The following is a 24,511-nucleotide window of genomic DNA, read 5'->3' on the forward strand; positions in this document are numbered from 1 at the left end:
CGGGTGTCCACCAATGAGTCCAGCACAAGAACCACCTAGCTGAGCCCAGCCCACATTTCTGACCCACAGAATCATAATTAAAAAAACATTGTTTTAAAATTTTTTCTGAAAGCTTCTGCTGACATTTCTAAACTTCTCTTGTGTTTCCTTCTATTAATAATTGTCTTACTCAGTTTCAGCCACATCTCAGCTTTTTAGACACACCAAGCTTTTCCTCAAGTTGAGATTTTGAGCATTCTCTTCATTCCCTTTGGATCACTTTTCTCCATTCTCTTTGCTTGACTAATTTTTTTTAGTCTTAAAATTTTAATATTAAATGAGAATGGATAGCAGAGAGCAGGATGTCAGTCACTAGCTATATTAGTTCTACATAAAGAACTAATATAGTCAGTTTTATCTGGACTTGGGAAGCTGTGGATGGGTCATGGAAAATAAGCTCTGCAATTGTGTGGTATCCTGGGGAAGCAATACCTAAGTGAGATGTCTGGAATTGATGCAGAGGCTCCTAGTTAACATAAACCAGAATGACAGAGAGAACTCAGGAAAACTTAGCTCTGAATTCCAGAAGCTGCCTGTGACTTTCTTATCTATGTCTTTGCAGCTGTTTTTCCTGTACCTCTGTTCCCATAGGACCGGAAAACCCTTTTTCCTGTTCTGATTCCTTTCTACCTTTGCAAAGGGATCTTCCTCTTTTCCCCCAAATCATACTTCACTCCTATAATAAGAAAATATTTATAGTTTGTTCCTACATGCATCTGCATTGCCATTGCCTATACCTGGAATGTTTTTTCTTGAATAATTTGAAACTCGTCTTTGAATACTCATCTCAAAGATCACCTCCTCTGAGAAGCCTTCCTTGACCTCCATAAATTTAATCATTCCTTTTTCTGTGCCACATCTACGTTACATGTAGATCTGTCATTGTTCTTAGCATACCATATTGCAATTCACTTAAATATTTATTTTCTCTTGATACTTAAGATATTGTTCTATTAATCTCTGTAAAATAGGAACTTGGTAATATTTAAAATAAGAAAAATCCCCAAGGGTTCTGTTTCCTATTATCTCTAATTATGCTACTAGAAAACTGGGGGGTTTAGGTGGTCATCTTTATTATAAATTTTAACTGAAATTTTTATCAAGATAATCAGAGATTCACATGCAGTTGTAACAAATTATGGAGTTTTCTTGAACACCTTGCCCAGCTTCTACCCATAGTAAAATTTTTTTTTTTTTTTTTTTGAGACGGAGTCTCGCTCTGTCGCCCAGGCCGGAGTGCAGTGGCGTGATCTCAAAATTTTTTAAAGCTATAGAATAATAGTGTAATCAGGATATTGACATTGATCTGATGTACAAAGCTTATTCAGATTTCTCCAGTATTACCTGGATTCCTGTGTGTGTGTGTGTTTGTGTGTGTGTGTGTGTGTGTATGACCTGTGTAGATTCATGTATCCCCCACCAGGGATCTCTCATGTTGTAGTTTTGTAGCCATATCTACTTCCTTCTTGAAACTCACCCCTATCCCTTACCAACCACTAATTTGTCCTCTACTTCTACAATTTTGCTATTTCAAAAATGTTGTATAAATGGAATCCATACAGTATGTCACTTTGGGTATTGGCTTTTTCCACTCAGTATAATTTCCTGAAGATCCATCCAAGTTGTTGCATGTATCAAGGGTTCATTCCTTTTTATTGTTGAGTAGTATTCCTTAGTACAGATGTACCACAATTTAACAAGTCACCCCCAAAAGATATCCATGTCAAATCCTTGGAACCCATGAGTGCTATCTTTTTTGCAAAAAGACTCATTGCAGATGTGATTGCTAGGAATCTTGAGATGAGGAAACAATCCAGGATTATACAGGTGAGCTCTAAACCCAATGGCAAGCATCCTTATGAGATAAGGAGAAAGGCGATCTGAAGAAAAGACATAGACATACAGAGCAGAAGATGTTGTGAAAACAGAAGCAGAGACTGGAGTGATGCAGCCACAAGCCCAGGAATTCTAGGGCAGCCACCAGAAGTTTTAAATTTTTATGTTTTTTACATTTAAATCTATAATTCACTTTGAGTTAATCTTTTTATATGGTGTCAGAATTTAGGCCTAAGTTTGTTTGTTTTGTTGCCTATAGCTGTTCAATTACTCCAGGACCATTTGTTGAAAAGGTATTCTTTCTCCATTGACTTGCTTTTGTACCTTTATCAAAAAATCAATTGAGTATGTGTGTGTGTATCTATGTCCGGGTTCTCTAGTCTTTTTCATCTCTCTCTCTCTCTCTCCAGTAAAACCACTGTCTTGATTACTTTTACATATAGTAAGCCTCAATATTGGGTAGGAGATCCCTCCTTTTTTCTTCTTTGTCAAGTTTTAGCTAGTAGCTAAACTAGCTAAAAGGTCTGTGCTTTTTCATATAAATGTTAGCATAATCTTGTCTATGTCTACAAAAAGAACTTGCTGGGATTTTGATAGAAATTGCATGAAAATTATAGATCAGTTTAAGGAGAATTGGCATCTTAATCTTGTTGAGTTTTCTAATCCTGATTTCTAAACACATGGTATGTCTCTCCATTTATTTAGGTCTTCCATTTCTTTTCTCAGCATTTTGTAATTTTCAGCATACAGATCCTACACATGTTTTTTAAAGTATATATCTAAGTATTTCATTTTATTAGTGAGTGATTATGAATGGTATTGCATTTTAAAATTTTGATTTCCATATGTTCATTTTTAGTATATAAATATAATATGCAATTGATTTTTTTTCTTTTTGAGACAGGGTCTCACTCTGTCACGCAGTCTGGAGTACAGTGGTGTGACTGCAGCTCACTGCAGCCTCGACCTCTTGAGCCCAAGCAATCCTCCCACCACAGCCTCCTGAGTAGCTGGGACTACAGGTGTGCACCACCATGCCTGGCTAACATTTTCTTTCTTTTTTTTTTTTTTTTTTTTTTGCTTTTTAGAGACAGGTTGTGTTGCCCAGGCTGGTCTTGAACTCCTCGGCTCAAGTGATCCTCTTTTCTCAGTCTCCCAAAGTACTGGGATTACAGGCTTTTATTTTTATTTGCTTTTCTTGCCTTATTATAATGGCTAGAACTTCCAGCACCATTTTGAATAAGAGAATTGAGAGCGGACATCCTTCCCCTGCTCTTGGTCTTAGGAGAAAAACATTCGGTCTTTCACCATTAAGTATGATGTTAACTGTAGGCTTTGTTTAGATGCTTCTTTAAATCAAGGTAGTTTCCCTCTATTCCTAGCTTGCCGAAAATGTGTGTTGGGTTTTCTCAAATGCTTTTACTGCATTAATGGATGTGATCATGTGACTTCTCTTCTTTAGCTTGTTGATATGGTAGATTTGTTTTTGTTTTTGTTTTTAGAGATGGAGTCCTGCTCTGTTGCCCAGGCTGGAGTGCAGTGGCGTGATCTCGGCTCACTGCAACCTCCACCTCCCAGGTTCAAGTGATTCTCCTGCCTCAGCGTCCTGAGTAGCTGGGATTACAGGCACTCACTACTATGCCCAGCTAATTTTTTTATATTTTTAGTAGAGGCAGGGTTTTGCCACATTGGCCAGGCTGGTCTCGAACTGCTGACCTCAGGTGATATGCCCACTTCAGCCTCCCAAAGTGCTGGGATTACAGGTGTGAGCCACCATGCCCAGGTGGTAGATTATTAATTTTTAAATGGTGAGCCAGTTTTGCATACCTGGAATAAATCCCACCTAGTTATGGTATATAATTCTTTTCATACATTGCTGGATTCAATTTGCTCACATTTTGTTGATAATTTTTTACTCTAAGTTTATGAGATACTATTCTGTAGGGTTTCTAAAAATAATGTGTTGTCTGATTTGGGTATTAGGATAATACTAGCCTCATAAAATAAGTTGGGAAGTGTTTCCTCTTCTTCTATTTTCTGAAAGCAACTGTATAAAATTGGTGTCAGTTTAAAAAATCCTTGGTAGAATTCTCCACTGAAACCATATGAATCCAGAAATTTGTTTTTCAAGTGCTTTGTAATGATAAATTCAGCTTATTTGATGGCTATAGGCCTATTCAGATTGTCTACTTTTAAATTTATGTTTATGTTTATTTGAGATGGAGTCTTGCTCTGTCTCCCAGGCTGGAGTGCAATGGCACAATCTTGGCTCACCACAACCTATGCCTCCTGGGTTCTGTTGATTCTCCTGTCTCAACCTCCAGAATAGCTGGGAATCCAGGCACATGTTACCATGCTAGGTAAATTTTTATATTTTTAATAGAGGTGGGGTTTCACCATGTTGGCCAGGCTGGTATCAACACCTGACCTCAAGTGATCTGCGCACCTCAGCCTCCCAAAGTGCTGGGATTACAGGCGTGAGCCACCGCACCTGGCCCAGATAGTCTATTTTTATTTTAGTTGAATTTTAGTGACTTATGGTTTCTGAAGGACTGGTTCATACTTCTCACTTGTCAAATTTATAAACACAAGTTTTTAGTATTTGCTTATTATATTTTTAATTGCTGCAAGTTGTGTCATAATATCATGTATCTCATTGGTATCTTCTTCTTTCTTCTTGTACTCCTCAGTCTTGCTAAAAGCTTACAAATTTCATTGATTTTTCTTTCTTAAAGAATAAGCTTTTTGTTTTATGGACTTTTCCTCTATTGCTTTCCTATTTTCAACTTCACAGATTGTTGGTTTAGGTCTTTATTACTTTCTTCCTTCCATTTGCTTGTGGTTTGGTTTTTCTATTCTTTTCCAGCTTCTTGGTTGGGAACTTACTTATTTGAGAACTTTGTTTCATTTCAAATATAAGCATTTAAGGCTATAAATTTCCAGCTCAGCACTGCTTTAGCTTCATCCCACATATTTTACTATGTTGTGCTATCATTTTCATCTAGGTTTTCCTTTGAGACTTCTTCTTTGATTCATAGATTATTTAAGAGATATATTGTTTAATTTTCCTGTTGTTTTTTCTGCTAATTTCTACTTGATTTCATTATGGTCAGAGAAAATATTTTATATGATTACAGTTCCTTCAAATGCATTAAGGTTTGTGTTATGGTCCAATATATGGTCTACCTTTGTGAATAGCTGTACAGGCACTTGGAAAAAATAGTGTTCTACTGTTATTGAGTAGAGGTCTATATAAATTAATTATATCCTTTTAGTTGATTATATTGTTCAGATCCTCTATACTCTTGCTTATTTTGTTTAATAATCCTATCAGTTGCTGAGAGTAGGTCCCCAACTGCAATTGTAAATTTATCCATTTCTTTTTTCTGCTCTATCAGTTTTTGCTTCATGTATTTTGAGGCTCTATTGTCTGGTGCATGAACATTTAGGATCATTAGGTCTTCCTGGTGAGCTGAATATTTTATCAGTACATAATGTCTCACTCTGTCCCTAGTAAATTTCTTTACTCCCTGCTTCATCAGATATTAATATAGCTACCCCTGCTTTTATTTTTTAAATCACTGTTTGCACGATATATTCTTTCCCATCCTTTTACTTTCAACATACCTCTTATTGATTTTGAAGTGAGTTTCTTGTAAGCAGCATATAGTTGGGTTATTTTTTTAAATGCGTTTTTTCTTTTGATTGGTTTATTTAGGCTATTTACATTTAAAGTAATTATTGATGTTAGCCTTTAAGTTTGACATTTTATTATTTGCTTTCTGTTTTTTCCTTTGCTTCTTGGTCCTCTGTTTCTCTCTTCTTTCTGTCCTGTGGCTTACTTGAACACTTTTTAGGACTCCATCTTTATTTATTTATATTTTGGTTGTATCTCTTTGTGTAGTTTTCGTAGTGGTTGCCATTAATATTATAATGATATACACATGTGACTTATGGCAGACAATTTATTGGTATCAACATTTAACTTCCCTACTTTCAAATATCATTGTTTTTAGCATCAGATGATTATATTTTGTTTCAGTCATCAAATATGATTTACAAAACTCATGAAGAAAATGATAATGTAAAGATTAATTTTATGTGTCAACTTGACTGGGTCACTGGATGTTCAGATATTTGGTTACACAGTATTCTGGGTATTTCTTCCTGCCTCACTGCCTTCCACCTGTGACATTAGTTTCTTTTCCTGCCTTCAGACTCAAATTGAAAAATCAGCTCCTCTTGGGTCTTGAGCCAGCCAGTCCTCAGACTAGAACTATACCATCAATTCTTCTGAATCTCATGTTTTTTGGACTTAGGCTGGAATAACACCATTGGCTGTCCCGGGTCTCCAGATTTCCTACAGATCTTGAAAATTGGAGGCCTCCATAATTGTGTGAACTAATTCCTTTCTCCTACTGGTTCTGCTTCTCTGGAGAACCCTACTACAGGTAGTTTATTATGTACCATATTTCTATTCTTTCCATTGTTCTTTCTTCTTTCCTTCTCAAAGCTCCAAGATTCATTTTCATTTCCTTTCTAGTTGAAAAATTTCCTTTAGCCAATATTTAAGTATAAACCTGCTAATGATAAATTATGCTGCCTAGTACAAACTCCAACTCATGTGATGATAGATATTTAATTTCAGGCAGTCTGGAGTGACTTTCCCCAGAGTTGCAACCAGATTTGGGGTGGGTTGTGGAGAGTACTTATGGGCTTACATGGTTCCAGGGCTCAGGTAGGAGTGTTTATGGCCTGACTGTCACTTCTGCACATGGACATCTGCTGAGGCATGTTTATTTCTGTCTGATACTTAGTCATTAGTTCATGCAGGAACTGTGAGGTATTTCTTTGCTGTGGTACATGTAAAACATTATCCTGCCACTGTCCCAGTCTAACAGAAAAGACTATGTCCCTGTGGTTCCCAGGTTCAACCAGCAGCTTCTGTACTCCCTAAGCCCATAAGAAATTATGAGACTGCCTCAGGTCCATCTGCCCACCCTTGCTAGGGGCCAGGAACACCAGGATCTTACTGCCTTTGTGGACCCTGTGAGAGATAGAAACTCACAACTACTTTCTTTTTTTTGGCTTATGTTTAGTTTTATTTCTTTTTATTATTATTATTATTATTATTATACTTTAGGTTTTAGGGTACATGTGCACAATGTGCAGGTTAGTTACATATGTATACATGTGCCATGCTGGTGTGCTGCACCCATTAACTCGCCATTTAGCATTAAGTATATCTCCTAATGCTATCCCTCCCCCCTCCTCCCACCCCACAACAGTCCCCAGAGTGTGATGTTCCCCTTCCTGTGTCCATGTGTTCTCATTGTTCAATTCCCATCTATGAGTGAGAACATGCGGTGTTTGGTTTTTTGTCCTTGCAATGGTTCACTGAGAATGATGATTTCCAATTTCATCCACGTCTCTACAAAGGACATGAACTCATCATTTTTTATGGCTACATAGTATTTCATGGTGTATATGTGCCACATTTTCTTAATCCAGTCTATCATTGTTGGACATCTGGGTTGGTTCCAAGTCTTTGCTATCGTGTATAGTGCCGCAATAAACATACATGTGCATGTGCCTTTATAGCAGCATGATTTATAGTCCTTTGGGTATATACCCAGTAATGGGATGGCTGGATCAAATGATATTTCTAGTTCTAGATCCCTGAGGAATCGCCACACTGACTTCCACAATGGTTGAACTAGTTTACAGTCCCACCAACAGTGTAAAAGGGTTCTTATTTCTCCACATCCTCTCTAGCACCTGTTGTTTCCTGACTTTTTAATGGTTGCCATTCTACCTGGTGTGAGATGGTATGTCATTGTGGTTTGATTTGCATTTCTCTGATGGCCAGTGATGATGAGCATTTTTTCATGTGTCTTTGGCTGCATAAATGTCTTCTTTTGAGAAGTGTCTGTTCATATCCTTTGCCCACTTTTTGATGGGGTTGTTTGTTTTTTTCTTGTAATTTTGTTTGAGTTCATTGTAGATTCTGGATATTAGCCCTTTGTCAGATGAGTAGGTTGCGAAAATTTTCTCCCATTTTGTAGGTTGCCTGTTCACACTGATGGTAGTTTCTTTTGCTGTGCAGAAGCTCTTTAGTTTAATTAGATCCCATTTGTTAATTTTGGCTTTTGTTGCCATTGCTTTTGGTGTTTTAGACATGAAGTCCTTGCCCATACCTATGTCCTGAATGGTAATGCCTAGGTTTTCTTCTAGGGTTTTTATGGTTTTAGGTCTAACGTTTAAGTCTTTAATCCATCTTGAATTAATTTTTGTATAAGGTGTAAGGAAGGGATCCATTCCAATTAATAGAAAAAGAGGGAATCCTCCCTAACTCATTTTATGAGGCCAGCATCATCCTGATACCAAAGCCAGGCAGAGACACAACAAAAAAAGAGAATTTTAGACCAATATCTTTGATGAACATTGATGCAAAAATCCTCAATAAAATACTGGCAAACTGAATCCAGCAGCACATCAAAAAGCTTATCCACCATGATCAAGTGGGCTTCATCCCTGGGATGCAAGGCTGGTTCAATATACACAAATCAATAAATGTAATCCAGCATATAAACAGAACCAAAGACAAAAACCACATGATTATCTCAATAGATGCAGAAAAGGCCTTCGACAAAATTCAACAACGCTTCATGCTAAAAACTCTCAATAAATTAGGTATTGATGGGACATATCTCAAAATAATAAGAGCTATCTATGACAAACCCACAGCCAATATCATACTGAATGGGCAAAAACTGGAAGCATTCCCTTTGAAAACTGGCACAAGACAGGGATGCCCTCTCTCACCACTTCTATTCAACATAGTGTTGGAAGTTCTGGCCAGGGCAATTAGGCAGGAGAAGGAAATAAAGGGTATTCATTTAGGAAAAAAGGAAATCAAATTGTCCCTGTTTGCAGACGACATGATTGTATATCTAGAAAACCCCATCATCTCAGCCCAAAATCTCCTTAAGCTGATAAGCAACTTCAGCAAAGTCTCAGGATACAAAATCAATGTACAAAAATCACAAGCATTCTTATACACCAATAACAGACAAACAGAGAGCCAAATCATGAGTGAACTCCCATTCACAATTGCTTCAAAGAGAATAAAATACTTAGGAATCCAACTTACAAGGGACGTGAAGGACCTCTTCAAGGCGAACTATAAACCACTGCTCAATGAAATAAAAGAGGATACAAACAAATGGAAGAACATTCCATGCTCATGGGTAGGAAGAATCAATATCGTGAAAATGGCCATACTGCCCAAGGTAATTTATAGATTCAATGCCATCCCCATCGAGCTACCAATGACTTTCTTCACAGAATTGGAAAAAACTACTTTACAGTTCATATGGAACCAAAAAAAATCCCACATCGCCAAGTCAATCCTAAGCCAAAAGAACAAAGCTGGAGGCATCACGCTACCTGACTTCAAAGTATACTACAAGGCTACAGTAACCAAAACAGCATGGTACTGGTACCAAAACAGAGATACAGATCAATGGAACCGAACAGAGCCCTCAGAAATAACGCCACATATCTGCAACTATCTGATCTTTGACAAACCTGAGAAAAACAAGCAATGGGGAAAGGATTCCCTATTTAATAAATGGTGCTGGGAAAACTGGCTAGCCATATGCAGAAAGCTGAAACTGGACAACTACTTTTTCCTTTCCGGAAGCCAAGACCCATCTGTGGTTTCTGTTATTTCCACTTACCCCTTGGAACTGGATGGGGAAAGCATTAGGGATCTTTTATATGCAAACTAAGTTACCTCAGCTCTTTTTGCTTCCCCTTTGAGTCTCTCTTTCACAGCCTAGAGTATTCATAAAACATTTGGCTAGAGAGACAGTGCTGGGAAAAGGATTTTGCTGCTACTTATCACAAGTCCCTTGCTCACTTTGGTACATTGATCACACACATACACACACACACACACACACACACAGCAGACTGGTTTCAGGTACACTCTAAGAATCTTCCTGTTGTTCTAAAGCTCAGATCTAAAAGTTCTGTAAGTACCCTGAATACTAAATTTGGCAGAAGAACTTCCAGTGGTTAAGGGTCAGCCACCTTTTATTACTAGAAACAAGTCTCAACCATCACCCTGTGGACCCAATTCCCATCGATGCCAACTCCAACACTATAAAACCGACCCAGAAGAGGGGAAGTCACCTCTTAAATTAACAATTCTTGGGAAGAATATCTACTACCACATATTTTTCTCTGTGGGCATGAAATGGGCTTTGATTTTCTTCCCTGTGTTTGTTCTCTGGGGCTGTTGTAACAAAGTACTACAAACTAAGTGGCTTACACAACAGAAATTTATCATCTTATAGTTCTAGAGGCTAGAAGTATAAAAAATCAATGTGTTACTTGAGTTGGTTCCTTCTGAGGGCTGTGAGGGAAGGATCTATTCTAGCACTCTCTCCTTGGCTTGTAGATGGCTGTCTTCTCCCTGTATCTCTTCTCACATCATCTTCCCTCTCTGTGCGTATCTGTCTCTGTGTCCGAATTTCTGTTTTTTTTGTAAGGTTATCAGTCATATTGGATTACAGCCCACCCTAATGATTTCATTTTAACTTAATTACCTCTGTAAACACCCTAGCTCTAAATAAGGTCATATTCTGAGGCACTGGGGGTTAGAATTCCAATATATCTTTTTGTGTGTGTGTGAAGAAACACAATTCAACCCATAATATTCTCTGAAGCCAAGTGATGGGCAAAAAAGGAAGACTGGCATTTTGTTTCTTATTTAGGTGCTTGCTTTGTCAGTGGGCTTGCCAGCCTCCCCTGTGTTACCTGAGCAGGAAAGAAAAGCCCCCCGCGGTCCACTCCACCTGTATTTGCCTGGGCCCCAGCAGTTCCAGGTTTTCAAGAGGAATGTTCATTCTCAGATGGATTCTGACCTCAATCCCCAAGCATTGAGGCATACGAGAACAGACGACACAATCTTGCCAGGACTAACACAGTGTGGAAGAAAGAGGCACATACAGTCAAGGAATGAAGGCTTCTGCTAACAACTATGAGTAAGCTGGAAGATGCAGCTATCTCACAAGGGATTCTCAATGCCTAAGGAACCATCTGGGGGATCCCTTCATCCACAGGGTCTGTTAAGAGGATGTATGACCCACAGAGACAGCCAAAATAGTAGTCATCAATTAAGAACAGCATTGCCACCTTGCAGAGGCTGTAAGGTAAGGTAAACCTCCGCCTTTCTATCCTTCTATGGTTTCCCACCACTAGGCTGAAGAGCAGGCTGAGGCAGGGGGAGGGTAGAAGCTCATTTGCCCAGCCCTCCACTCTAAGTTCTAGAGTCCATCTAGACAAATCTTAATTTGGCAATAAAATGATGTTGTTATAAATAGAACTGAATCTTCTAAATCAAAGAATCTTTCTGAATATACAAAAGTGAGAAGTTATGAGTTGAGAGAGTGTTAACAGAGTTGCTACCCAGCAGGAAACACAAATTTGATAGATCAAAAGTGAGGAAAGTGACCAAAAAAAATGAAACGATGTCAGGCTTGAACCTCATTCAGTGGAGACTCTAAATAGTAGATAGTGTACATATGCACACATGATAGCACGAGGTCTATTCCGCTTTAGTTCCTGCTATTTCACTTAGCATTACATCACAGACAATTTCCCCTATCATGAGATATTCTTCAGAAATATAATTTTTAATGACTATGGTATTTATAGACATTTACACCATAACAGATGTAATTCAAACTTTTACTCAGGTTATTTGTGCTCTAACTTAGGTATCAGTTTTGAACCTAACACTAAATATATATATAATATTATTAATTAATAATATAATATTATATATTTTATATGTATATATATTTTTTATTTTTTGAGATGGAGTCTCGCTCTGTTGCCCAGGCTGGAGTGCAGTGGCATGATCTCGGCTCAATGCATGCTCTACCTCCTGGGTTCAAGCGATTTTCCTGCCTCAGCCTCCTGAGTAGCTGGGATTACAGGTGTGTGCCACCATGCCTGACTAATTTTTGTAATTTTAGTAGATACGGGGTTTCACCATGTTGCCAGGCGGGTCTTGAACTCCTGGCCTCAAGCGATCCACCTGCCTTGGCCTCCCAAAGTGCTGAGATTACAGGCGTGAGCCACTGCGCCCGGCCATAACATTAACTATATTTTTAATATATAACTATAGGTAAATGAATACACCTTGGAATAATTATAATAAATAGAAAATGGAAAAATAATTTTTCTACTATTATAAGTGTGTATCTTAAATCCTGTAAGCCCCTTTACTTTCTTTCATAGCATGTTAAATATTGACTGAAGAAAACAATTTAATGAAATTAAATAATCAACTGAGTAAAAAGTAGTTAGATTTGGCTTGAAATATAAAAATTATTTATTTACAACACACCAAGAACCATGTAACAGCACTGAGTGAAATTCCAACAAATGTTTTCTCTGTATCATCTCACTTCAAGCTGGGGCCTCATTACAGAGCAAACCCTTGCTAGAGTAGAATTTGGAGCTCTTCCCCCACATTTGGGAGGAGGCTTATCTTGGCCTCCCACCTCAAACCTTGGGAGGAAGCCCGCCTTTTGTAGAAATCTTCACCATGGATAACGATAAATTTCACATTTTTCTTTAATTCTGTCACAGTGGAGATACCCAGTGACCAGCAATGTGGAGGAGGAGGGGCTGCCCAAGGATAAGATAAAGGATTTGAAAGATTGTTTAGAATTCAGAGCAGAGGCAGAAATGCAAAAATTCCTGAGCTTCTGCCTCTATCCAGCCCACAAGGAAAGGGTGAGAGGCAAGTGAAAGCAATGGATGATGGTGCTGGATTTCAGAGGGAAACCTTGTTGGTTTTGGCAATGCCTGTTCCTATTGTTAGAACACCCAGCACACTGCTGGCAACTCTCTAAAAGAATATGACAAGTTTAACATGCAAGATTAATGCTTCTCTCCTGCATCACAGGATGTTATAAATAAAGCTGTAGCTTTTTATATACTATCAAGTGGTATGCCACCCAATAGAAAGCAGATAAAGGAAACCCAGGAAAGCTAATTTTAAGAGAGTGAAAAAATGACATCACTGATGCATTTTAAACACATTTCAAAATACATTCAGAAGTGTTCACACATTGTGGGGATACAGGAAGTCTCTGGCCCCATATACAAATTGTGCATGTGTGTGTACATGTGTGTGCCAGTGTGTATGTCAGTGGGTGTAACAAATATTTCGAGAGATGACAAACAGCTCATGTATTTTACCTGTAGGAGAAAGAGTACATGTTATCATGGTGGCACAGTTTTAAGGTAAAAATTAAGTCTTGTTCTAAATCCTTCATTTTCCAGACCAGGACCATCTATCCCCGCAGCACATGGAACCCAGGACCCTGCCTCCTACCTGTGCTGCTGTTGCTGCTGGGGCTGGCCTGGGCAGGTGGTGGGGGCTGCCCATCACTCAGCTGCTTCACTCGTTTGCGGTGGGATTTGCCATTGGAATGCACCTGAGCCTGGGCTGCAGAGTTCAGCTGGATGTTGCACACCTCACAGAAGGAAAAAAGAATTTTCTTTTTCTCTTTGCTCAACTGTTCCTCAGGCCTGTCGTTCTTTATCCCCTTTTCTTCAAAGCCCCGTAGAAAATTTGCCATATTCATGATTCCATCTTCAAGATGGTTGTCAGGGCTTAAGGAGTACCTCATGCCTGAAAAACAAAACAAGTACAAGTGCTTCTGAAATTATATATGCCCTATTTTCTAGTATGATTACAATTAATCTTTACGGGTTTGTTTAAGCTAAAACTTGCCCAGCCACCCAGTGGTTACTACTAGAAAAAAAATCATCAGATGTACCTAAGTAAGCAAGTACGGTCTTTGAACGTGAGTTCCTCATGCCTGAGGGTTTTTGAACAGAAGTTCCTTTCACCTGGAGCACTTTATACCCCATCGTTGCCCCTCTTCCCATCACCTCCCACCCTCTTTACTCTTTTAACTTCCCACCCATGAGATCTCAGCTGGCAAGTTACCTTCTTCATGAAACCCTTTCTGACCCTGGACACAAGGCAAGATCTGGTTATATGCTCATATCATGCTATGTGACACCTATCAGAGTATGCATTTCTTAGTCAATTGTGCAATTACTTGGCTTATGTCTGTCTCCCCATTACAGTATGGGCTCTATGAGGACAGTCGCCTCGTCTCTGGATATCCCTTAGGCCTACAACTGCACCTTTTACATAACAGGCATTCCAATTTTATTGCAGAAAGGAATAAATGATGTTATGAATCTGGAATTGTGAAAATATTCACAGGTAGACACAAATATATATACAATCAGCATACACCTGGGCATATACAAACAGATACATGCCTTAACTGCAGGGCAGGTAGCAAAGAACAAAATACTGTATGTCTGCAACTTACATTGGGTTGTGTTCTAAAAGTCCCTTTATAAGTCAGCCGACAGGAATTTGGACATATTTTCTTATTCTTGTAGTGAAACAAATTGTTTTTCAGTTTCCGGGTTAGCCCATAAACATCAATTTAATATTTGATGGAGTTGAAATGTAGAACATCTGAAATACAAAATAATATAAAATTTTAGTAAACTGGTAATTGAAAAAGAATAAAATAGAATAAGAAATAATTTTTTATATTTTTAAGTGTTGATGTTTTCTTCATTTGTTTAGATAAGAGTACAGAGGTAGATTATAAACTAAGGGAAGCTTCGAAAGGGATTTTCAGTACTTTGAGACCCTTGGTTGATGAAGATTGCCTTGACATTTTATTTTTTTCAGTGCCATTATGTAATTTTTCATTTTAGTGAATACCAGGAATACCAGCATTTTCAGAATTATCAGTGGGATTATAAAAACGTTTTGGTTTACAATTTGAATAAATAAAAAGACCCTTCCCAAAAAGAAAGGGGAGGGGAATTTGGCAAAAATTAAGGGGAAAGGGTATGTGTGAGAAAGAATGGCTGAGGTGGCAGTGCTGTGCCATAAGAGATGAAGCGTTTATATGAAGGAAGGATCACGGCTTGTAAGAGACTTCTGCTTATAGAACAAACTCAGGGGGAATGCAAGGTATTGGCTTTCAACAGTCCTTTTGATCCAAGTTGTCTCAGAGCTCTAAGAAAAGGAAGGAGCTACTAGAGACAAGTCCATATTTGGAGTGTTCACAAACAAGATGTTTAAAATTCAGAAAAGGTATGACCATAAAACCACATATTGATTCTAATGTATAGTATGCCAAAAAATCTCGTTTATACCCATACATCCAATTGTGAAGGTTTGAACATTGTTAATTTTGATATGCAAAACCTACTTGTCCCTTTTAATACTTTAACCTAATAATGCCATTTTAAAGAACTCTCTTACACAAAATTTTCCAAGTCAATCTATTCCTTTCAGCTCCTGCCTTAAAATCTGCTCAAACTATGCAGAAATCAGGTTTAAGCAGTTCCTGTAGCTAAGCTACAGAAAATAATTCAGCTATAATTGAAATGGGGTTTGAACTGCACATAAATATTTTTGCTTTTATTCCTCAAACCTAAGATATTATGTTATCACAAAGTCACTTTTCTCATACAACTTAAGAAAATATCAGTGCCATATTAGTTATGTTCAAATATCTATTAAAACATATCATAAGAATTAGTTGAAATAAGTGATTTTTAAAATAAGCTCATTACTAACATTTTGCACTGTCTAGAAAACTAATCCACTGTGAAACATAAGAAAAGCCAATAACGTTTAACCTTGCAGAACGAGGCCAGGCACCATCGTACTCAATCATTGAAACCTAAGCTTATATTTCAACTCAAGCAAGCAAGATCCTTGTCTCAGAGGAGAACTGTTGACACTTTCATCTGAAAATTTAACCTGGAGGTGCCCAGGCTTGTCCATATTGCAAATTAACACACAGTATTTCACAGACACAAGACACACATTACAATGTTCCTATGACTTTTTTGTTTGCATTACCTTATTAAAAATAAAGCCATGTTACCTGTGCTCTTATGATTGCCATTTATCCTGGAAATTATTCTACTTTTGATTTATTTAAATATACATATTTTAAGTAGGAAGAAAGATATCTTCCATATAAAATAAATGGCTCTTCTAGAATTCTGTAACCTCTTCAGAGTACCAGCATTCTCCACAACTTTTCAACCCTATTTTACCTTCTTCAAGAGTTACTCTCACACGTGGTCTCCCAAACCTCCAACACCACATTCATGGGCCACTCTAGAAAAGACCCAATGCCTGGGGGTGGGGTATGCATTCTGTTCACCAAATCCCAATTTATTAGTCCTAGTTCTGGCTTCACACTTCCTTCTTTCTCAGGGGAAAAAGAAGATCAGCTTCTGTTAACAGCCACTTGCAACCAAGGTATATTTAGCTGCAGAGGTCTTGGGAAAATGACCTAGAGGTGGCAGAGAGGCAAGATATCAGAGTCTCAGCATCCACTCTTGGCCTGAGATGATATAATTTCTAGGTTTATAATATGTGTGAATGTGATAACATTTATAATGTCAGCTTTCTTGCTAAGGGGAAAGTAACAGTGAGTTTAAATGGAAGAAGAGAGAAAAATCTCACTTTCTATTTTAAAGTTTTTCATCAGACTATCTTAATTACATGTTTCACTTGAGTGGGAGAGAAGGACCTTCGGGGGTGTCTGATTTTAAACAGAGCAGTGGGCAGCACTGTGCTTTGGACTGCCAGGAATGAGTGTAAGAAAAGTCAGGACAACTGAACCAAAAACTCTATGCTTTTTTTGTATTATTTTACCAGATTAGATGACCAACAACTTAACATTCATAAAAGAATAAGACATTTTAGTGCAGGCAAAAGAATGAGAAAAGATTGGTCCTTGAGTTGCTGCTTTTGGAGGAAAGAGCTGATGAATTCAAACTGGACAGTCAGGGAATATCCAAAGGAGTGATTTTAAATCACTAGGATGCAATCCATCAGGAAATTTTCCAATGTTACAACTTTCCCTAGGATTTTCCCTGACCTGCATTGTTATCCAATTGTTTTCTATAATAATTTGAAAAAAAAAAGGAAACTGATCCAGAGGTAAAGACATCTCTGTTGCATATGTACAGCAATACATTCTTTGACTCAAGAGTGGCCACATCAGATGGAGAACAAGAGACTGCCTCCCTTCTATGTAAGTGTGAAAAAGCTCATTCCTCAACTCAAATCAATCAGTTTTATCCACTTCCCATTCATTCCTTAACCCCTAACAACTTGGCTTGCAACTCCTTTCCACAGGTAGTGCTTGTCTTTGCAAAGTCACTATAAACACTTCTAATTGCCAATTCCAAGATGGCAGTTTCCTTCCTCCCCACTTTTCCTGATGTCCTCGTGATGCTCCCTTGCCCGAGTCTCTTCTCACCTCTGCACTCCTGAGGCATGTGTTCACAAAGTTAGCACAACACAGAATTCTTATATTATTGGTTTAATTATTTATATAGTTTTATGACATATATATGGTTTTACTTATTCACTCACTCATTTCAGTATATTGTTACAGACTAGGTAGGAAGAGGGCAAGACACCAGGGAGAAAACAGTGAACGCCATCAAGGAGATGTCTCAGGGGACCAAACAATCCAATGAGAAATACAGAGGAGAAAACAAGAAATTACAACAAAGTACAATAAATTCTTTGGAAAGGTATACATTTTCCTCTCTTGCTAGTTTTCAAGCTCCTTGAGTATAAAAACTATGTTTTATTCATCTTTGTATCCTCAGTATCTAAGATTGTGTTTTGTATAAAATAGGCACTTAATAAATGTTGGCTGAATAAATGAATGGCTGTATTTGTGTGGGAGGGTGTAAGGTGAGCGGGATGGGAGGTGAGTGTGATGTGTGTGTATATGTGCTTTATGTGTTTGTGGTCTGCGGTACATGTGATGTGTGGTTTGCGTGTGGGGTGTGTGTGGTATGTGTGGGGGTGTATAGGTGTGGAGTGTGTGTGATATGTGTGTGGTTTGTGTATGGTATATGTGACTGTGATATGTATGAGGGTGGTGTGCATGGGGTATGTAGTATATGTAGTGTGTGTGTGGTTTGTGTGTGTGATGTATGGGGAGTGTAGGGGATCTATGGGTATAGCAGAGGGTGTGTGTGTGTGGTATATGTGGCATGTGTAATATGTGTGTGGTATGGGCATGGGGTGTATACGTGTGTAGCACTGGTTGTGAACACAGTAACCAAGGTCAATGTTTTCTTTTTTGTTTGTTTTGAGATGGAGTCTTGCTCTGTCACCCAGGCTGTAGTGGTGCCATCTTGGCTCATTGCAACCTCTGCCTCCTGGGTTCAAGCAATTCTCCTGCCTCAGCCTCTTGAGTAACTGGGACTACAGGGGACACCACCACGCCCAGCTAATTTTTGTATTTTTAATAGAGACGGGGTTTCACAGTGTTGGCCAGGATGGTCTTGATCTCCTGACCTTGTGATCCACCTGCCTCAGCCTCCCAAAGTGCTGAGATTACAGGCGTGAGCCACCGCACCCGGCCAAGGTCAATGTTTTCTAATTATTTTAGCTTGTATGTGGGCTAAGCACACAGCTGTTTCCACTTTGAGATTAGGAATGGTAATAACGTTGTGCTCCCCAAGGAAAAAGTATCATCACTCATCTGCAAACTAAAATCCCAACTGTTTAGGACAGTCTTTCATCCTGTAATTAAAAATAAGGCTTAAAGTTCAAATTCTGACAAAACATGGGTATGTGTCAGCATCCATGTGACATTAGCTCTTTCCTGCAACCAACTTTCTCAGGAAATGGAACACTGGGTATTGTGGGAAAGTTTGGGGAATACTTTGTGAAGATTAAAACACATAGATGGAGAAGATATAGGGCTCTGACACTGCTTTTTACCCATTTAACTATGTTGAAGTGCCTGGTACTGCCTCCTGAACTTCTACTGCAAAGGGAGGCAAAAAGTTGAGTTCTGAGTACCAGACTATACACAATTCCTTTCCCCAAAATAGAGTTTCAGAGAAAATTAAGAGGTCAGTAGAGAGGGTTCATTTCATTGAATGTTTTGGTATATTTCATAATAGGATTCAGATATGGAGGCTATATTTGATCCAATTCAACTAATCATTTATTAAACACTGATTATAGACAATACGCTACACTTGGCCCTATGGTTAAAGAAACGTATAAAATTAAGAACCTTAAAAAATAAAAAGCTTGTAATAAACTAGAAGAGGCAATCCTTCTGCTACTCATTGTTTAGGAGAGTAACTGTGGAGAAATCTCTGCATAACAGTCCCCAAAATACTTTGAACTTCTTACATTGGAATGAAATTATTCCTCAGTAATTGATTTCACTAGACAGTTCATTGGTCTCATTTTTTTCCCCAAGTACTTACTGGCACTTTGTTGAGTGCTAGTGAAATAGATTTTAATGGGGGTGCTCTGGTCTAGTGTGAATCCCAAGAGATTGGGATTATTTGACATCAATGGCTGAGTCAGAAAAACTGACATTTAAATGTTTCTAGCAGTTTGTTTCCCTTGGTGAAAAATTTTGAACTCAGCTTTGGAGGCACACTGCTTCTTCATTTTGGAAAAAGCATCTTAGAGGATCTTTGTATTATGTGAAGGTAAAGCATAGACTCTATTCTGTAATGGAGACTCTGGAGATAATATAGCTCCAAGAAACTTAATCTGCTTTCCACAATCATATGAAAGGTTGTCTTCACTGTGACACAGCTGCTTCTCTGCAAATTATCTTTTCTTTCATAAAATATTTCTTTCCTGCAAGTGGATTTAAATTGTATTGTCCCTGAAAGTTTTTGTTAGATACTGGGAGATGAATGTGTTCAAGTAGTTAACTACAGGAGATCAGTGAAGACTGGAAGCTGCAAGAACATGAACACATCTTACCTCTGAAAGAACAGCCTGGAACTGTTGAAGCTCAAACTGGACTATATTGCATGAACCTCATATTTGGGGTCATTCCTGATTGAATAAACCCAACTTTGGAGAAAGCAGTGATGTTGTTCTGAATTATCCTAAGAACTAAAGAGAAAGATCACACCTCTGTGGATGGGTGTGAGAAGGAAGAGATGTTTTCACTGTCAGTCTTACCAGAAGATTGACAGGGGGCAGGAAATGGACACTGAGAGGTATGAGACTATGACTGTCTCTGGGCCTGAGGGAACAGGAGGCCTAGGATCTAGACATGTGAATCTTGTTCCAGGCATTCCTGCTGTGGAAGGGTAAGCTGACCCTTGAAATGGGGTGACAGGCCTGAGACTGGGCAGAGAAAACTTTGCACAATACGAAACACCTAAGGAGGGTTTTAGTCCATGAACTCAGGGAACCCCCATATCTATTTACAATTGTTGAATTATCCTCTTGTATAACATCCTGCACCTTTTAAAAAAATCTTCAAACCATCAGTGAAGTCATGCAAACATCACAGTTGGTCTTCCTATTAGTGGGGGAATTGTGCAAGAGTCTGGGATGGCATCTGGGGTGAAAGCCATATGTGGGAGAGTAGGAGCAACGGGCTGAGGGATGCTGGTGACCAACGACAAGGAAGGCAGTGGTCCAAAACCACACAGCTGGTTAAGATGTTGAACAACAACTGACTTGGGATACCTCAGGGGCTCAAAAAATGTTCAGGGTGGGAAAACTGATAAAACACTGGAATTCTTTCAGCTAGTAGGGAAGATATTTGAACTATTTTTTGAATTAGGTAATATGATGGGCAAACAGGCTGGGACATTTATGTTACCTAAATGTAAAGAAGATGAGGTTACTTTATTCTCACTTATTATTGTAGATCCAAAGCCAATCAGATGTCTAGCACTTATAAGGTTCTCCATAAATCTTTGACAAAATAAAATAAGTGCTATGATTAATTCAGCTACAGTTCAGCTTCAGCCAAAAGCTGATAGTTAATTTGTTCCTGGCCTTCAGAAGACCCAACTGTTCAATGTCTATGCAAATCAGTATTTTTTCTGGCATACTTGATCATCAAAGTATCTCAAGTTATGGTCATATACAAATAGCTTAATGACGTCAATAATGAGAACAAGGAATGGATTTTAATTTTAATGCAAGAATATCAATTGTATATGTGTATTTCAGATAAAACTAGAATTGAAAGTATTATTTCATGCTTATGATATTGAGACTCTATCAGTAGAAGGAAAAATATTTCTTCTTACAAGCATAAAATGTCACAATAATTAACATGAAAGCTATTAATTTCATGAAAAAACAATTACAAAAATTCTTAATTAGTTAAATAGAAAAATAAATTGACAGCTAAATGTAGCACTAGCTAAATAACTATGGACAAAACATACACATACTTTGAAATAGACATATCTATAAACAAATACTATTAGGATGGAAATCAGATTATACTATAACTAATATTTGTAATGATATTAAATAAATACTTAAGCACTATATTTTTTAATTTCATGATGGCATTAACTTTTCTAGGAAAAAAGGAATATATTTGAGAATTATTCTCATCTTTTAAAGATGAATTAAAAGCAAAAGACCAGTTTTGCTACCTCTAAATAAATTATTACCTCAAAGAGATAATTAAGTAATACTTAACTCATAATACAATTTTTACTTCCTTATATCAAGAGGTTCTTTTTTTTTTTCTTTTTGGGATGGATGCTTGCTCTGTTGCCCAGGCTGGCAGGCAGTGGCATGATCTCGGCACACTGCAACCTATACCTCCTGGGTTCAAGCAATTCTCCCGCCTCAGCCTCGTGAGTAGCTGGAATTACAGGCATGTGCCACCATGCCCGGCTAATTTTTGTATTTTTAGTAGAGACAGGGCTTCACCATGTTGTCTGGGCTGCTTTCAAACACCTGAGCTCAAGTGGATCTGCCCCCTTCAGTCTCCCTAAGTGTCAAGAGTTTTTTTTAATCATAGAATTGGGCTTTATTCTTAGTCAAATATTGATTTTAACACTTAGCTTTTGGTATTCAACCAAAATGTGTATACGGTATACCTCTAGCTATGAGAAAGAACAATCTTTATTGGCTGGGCTCCATAGTCTTCTTTATATGAGGAAGTCTAGATTCCATTCTCCCTCTGCCCTGCATGGCACTGCTGTGCAGCATGAAACAGCAGCAGAGCACAAGACAGCAAACTGCAAAACATAACCAACATAAAAACCTGGGCAAGGGCAGATCTCGCAGCTCTGTTCCTCCCACTATGATTGCCAGAGCTGGAGTGTAACCATAAACACTTTTCTAAGAGGGTCCTGGAAGCACTCCAGCAAGTCAACAGCTGAGTCTTCCTGGGAGGTGGGACCAAGCTCTCCTACCTGCTATGGAACATTCTAGGGGTGGAAGGCAACATAGGCAATTGAACGGATGGATTCCTACAAGACAGACCCATCCATCAAAGAAGTAATATTTTCAGTTCATTGAATTCTCATGTCATCTTTACAAGTTTACAAACAAGAATGGTATTCTCTGGATTTTGCTTTGTGGAAAAGTACAGGTAGAGTCAAAGAGAACACATTACATAGCTTAGTTTTATTAGCTTAGTTTTATTTCCAGTCATAATTTCCATGTAGTCCATCCAGACACATTTTTGAAATTATTGCATTTTTATTTATTATAAAAATAATTTATATCATTCTAGAGATTTTGGAAAATACAAAGAACATAAAAAAGATTGGAGAAAAATCTTCCATATTCCTACCAAAGTGAACCACAGTTTGTTACATGTACATAACAACAACAAAAAAAGGTGAACCACAAACATTACATGTTTACTTCTGGTCTTTTTCATTTATAATTGATACATAATAATCATTTATGTTTATTTCTAGCCTTTTAAACACGCATATGATTTTCACATAGTTCTGGTTAAACAACACAGACATGCTAAGAGTTGAAATACATAAACGTATTGGGGCTGAGCTCTTAAATTGATTACATTTACCTACAATTTCATCAATTTCATTAACAAGAAGTTGATGATCTTTTTTCCTCTGGTATGGATCAAATGCAGCTATAACCAGTATTCTAAAAAACACAGTGCTGTAACAGGGGTTGCCTTGGTCAGCGCAGTCAGACAAGATGTGACAATGGTGAAACTAAGAGCTAAAGGATGAAGAGCAGTAGAGGGAAAAACACTGCAGGCAAAGGAGATCCTATGTGCAAAGGTCCAGAAGCAAGACGAAAGATGGCAGATGTTACAAACTAAAGGCAGCCCAGTCCATCTAGAGCGGAGAGAGCAGGGCAGAATGAGATGTGAAATAAAGCTGCAGAGCAGAGCAGGGCCTGGTTGGCAGAGCACATGCAGGCCTTTGCAGGCAATGTGAGCTGTCAGTCTAGGGAAAATGCAGAAGTGCCTTAAACTGGGGGCCTGATATGATCAGATTTGAGCTGTGAAAAAAATCACAACTGGATTCAAAAATAGGGTGCAGAGTAGAGAGGGTGTCATGTGGATGTGGACAAGTTCAGGACTATTACAATTTTCCAGGCAAGAGAAAACGGCACATGGACCTGGAGGGTGATGGTGACAGCAGTGGAAAAAGTGGATGAATTCCAAACACTTGGAGAAGAAACATCCCATCCACATGTCTTGGTTGTGGATTAGGTGGGCCTGGGGGCAGAGGGAGAGACTAGTGTCAGGGATGACTCCATGATTCTAACCCCTGATTGGGTCTCGAAAGTACCTGGGCACAAAAAAAATGATGAGTGTGTGAGGTAATTAATATGTTACTTACCTTAAGTTAGCCATTCCACAATGTACCCATACATTAAAACATGATGTTTATATATTTTTTATTCATTACAGAAATAATTTTTAAGTACCTAGGACAGTTTTTAAAAATATTGATGCCAGACTCCCATCTCTAGAGATTCTGATTTAATTGGTCTGCTGCTGGGGTTGGAGGAGAGCGTAAGTGGTTGCGGCAGCTGGGCCTAGGAGCATAAACCTTCCCAGGTGATTCTAATGGGCAGCCAATGTTGAGAACCATTGCACTAAAGATTGCCGCTATTTGAGAGTAGGTTCTTCTCTAGTCTGCGACCCTACTAGGCAGCCACCAACAGACTTTACCCTGTCACCAACAAGATGTGGAAAGAGCATTTGATTGCTTCATGTTAGAGAATGAACAGCAGTACTTCCAGGGTCTCCTTAGCCCCTAGAAAAGACACAAAAGTCCAGGCTGTTTGTCCCAGAACCCTCTTCTCAGATCATAGATGCTTCCCTCTCATCTCTAAGGCACAGGTGTCCCAGAGGGCTGGCAGGATGGGGCCTCCTGACCCACATCATGGCTGGGAAGCTAGAGTCCCATATAAAATTCTCAGGAGCTAAGCCCAGCTCTCATTCTCTAATTTGCAGAATTTCTTTGAGTAAACATCACACTGCCTCTCTGCCTCCTCCTGTTTTCTGTTTTCCACATTCCATTCTGCCTCCTTGGAGTAATTTTCACTTGGTTCCCAACACATACCTGGAACTGAATTAAATGTGCCATGATCTCGTTTGGACTTCATCCTTGATTGTAGACAACTTCTCTACTAATTCCCTTCTCTCTCAGTCAAGAAGAATTTTTATTCCAAACATCACAATAGGGTATTCTTCCTAACTCTTCCTGAAAGGTTTGC

The 24,511-nt window shown here is 38.5% G+C and overlaps 1 protein-coding gene across 2 annotated transcripts in view; it reads right to left on the reverse strand.

Moving 5' to 3' along the window:
- ZNF385B (zinc finger protein 385B) overlaps nt 1-24,511 on the reverse strand; it is a 420,524-nt gene that overhangs the window by 311,929 nt on the left and 84,084 nt on the right. For both annotated transcript variants that reach the window (XM_002812641.4, XM_024243898.2), the window contains exons 2-3: nt 14,313-14,464; nt 13,295-13,594 (exon numbers count right to left, since the gene is read on the reverse strand). In XM_002812641.4, coding sequence (XP_002812687.1) covers nt 13,295-13,592 — 298 coding nt within the window. In that variant the 5' untranslated portion in view covers nt 13,593-13,594; nt 14,313-14,464. The remainder of the gene's footprint in view (nt 1-13,294; nt 13,595-14,312; nt 14,465-24,511) is intronic.

Source organism: Pongo abelii, chromosome 11, assembly GCF_028885655.2.
Source record: "Pongo abelii isolate AG06213 chromosome 11, NHGRI_mPonAbe1-v2.0_pri, whole genome shotgun sequence".
Lineage (NCBI taxonomy): Eukaryota > Metazoa > Chordata > Mammalia > Primates > Hominidae > Pongo > Pongo abelii.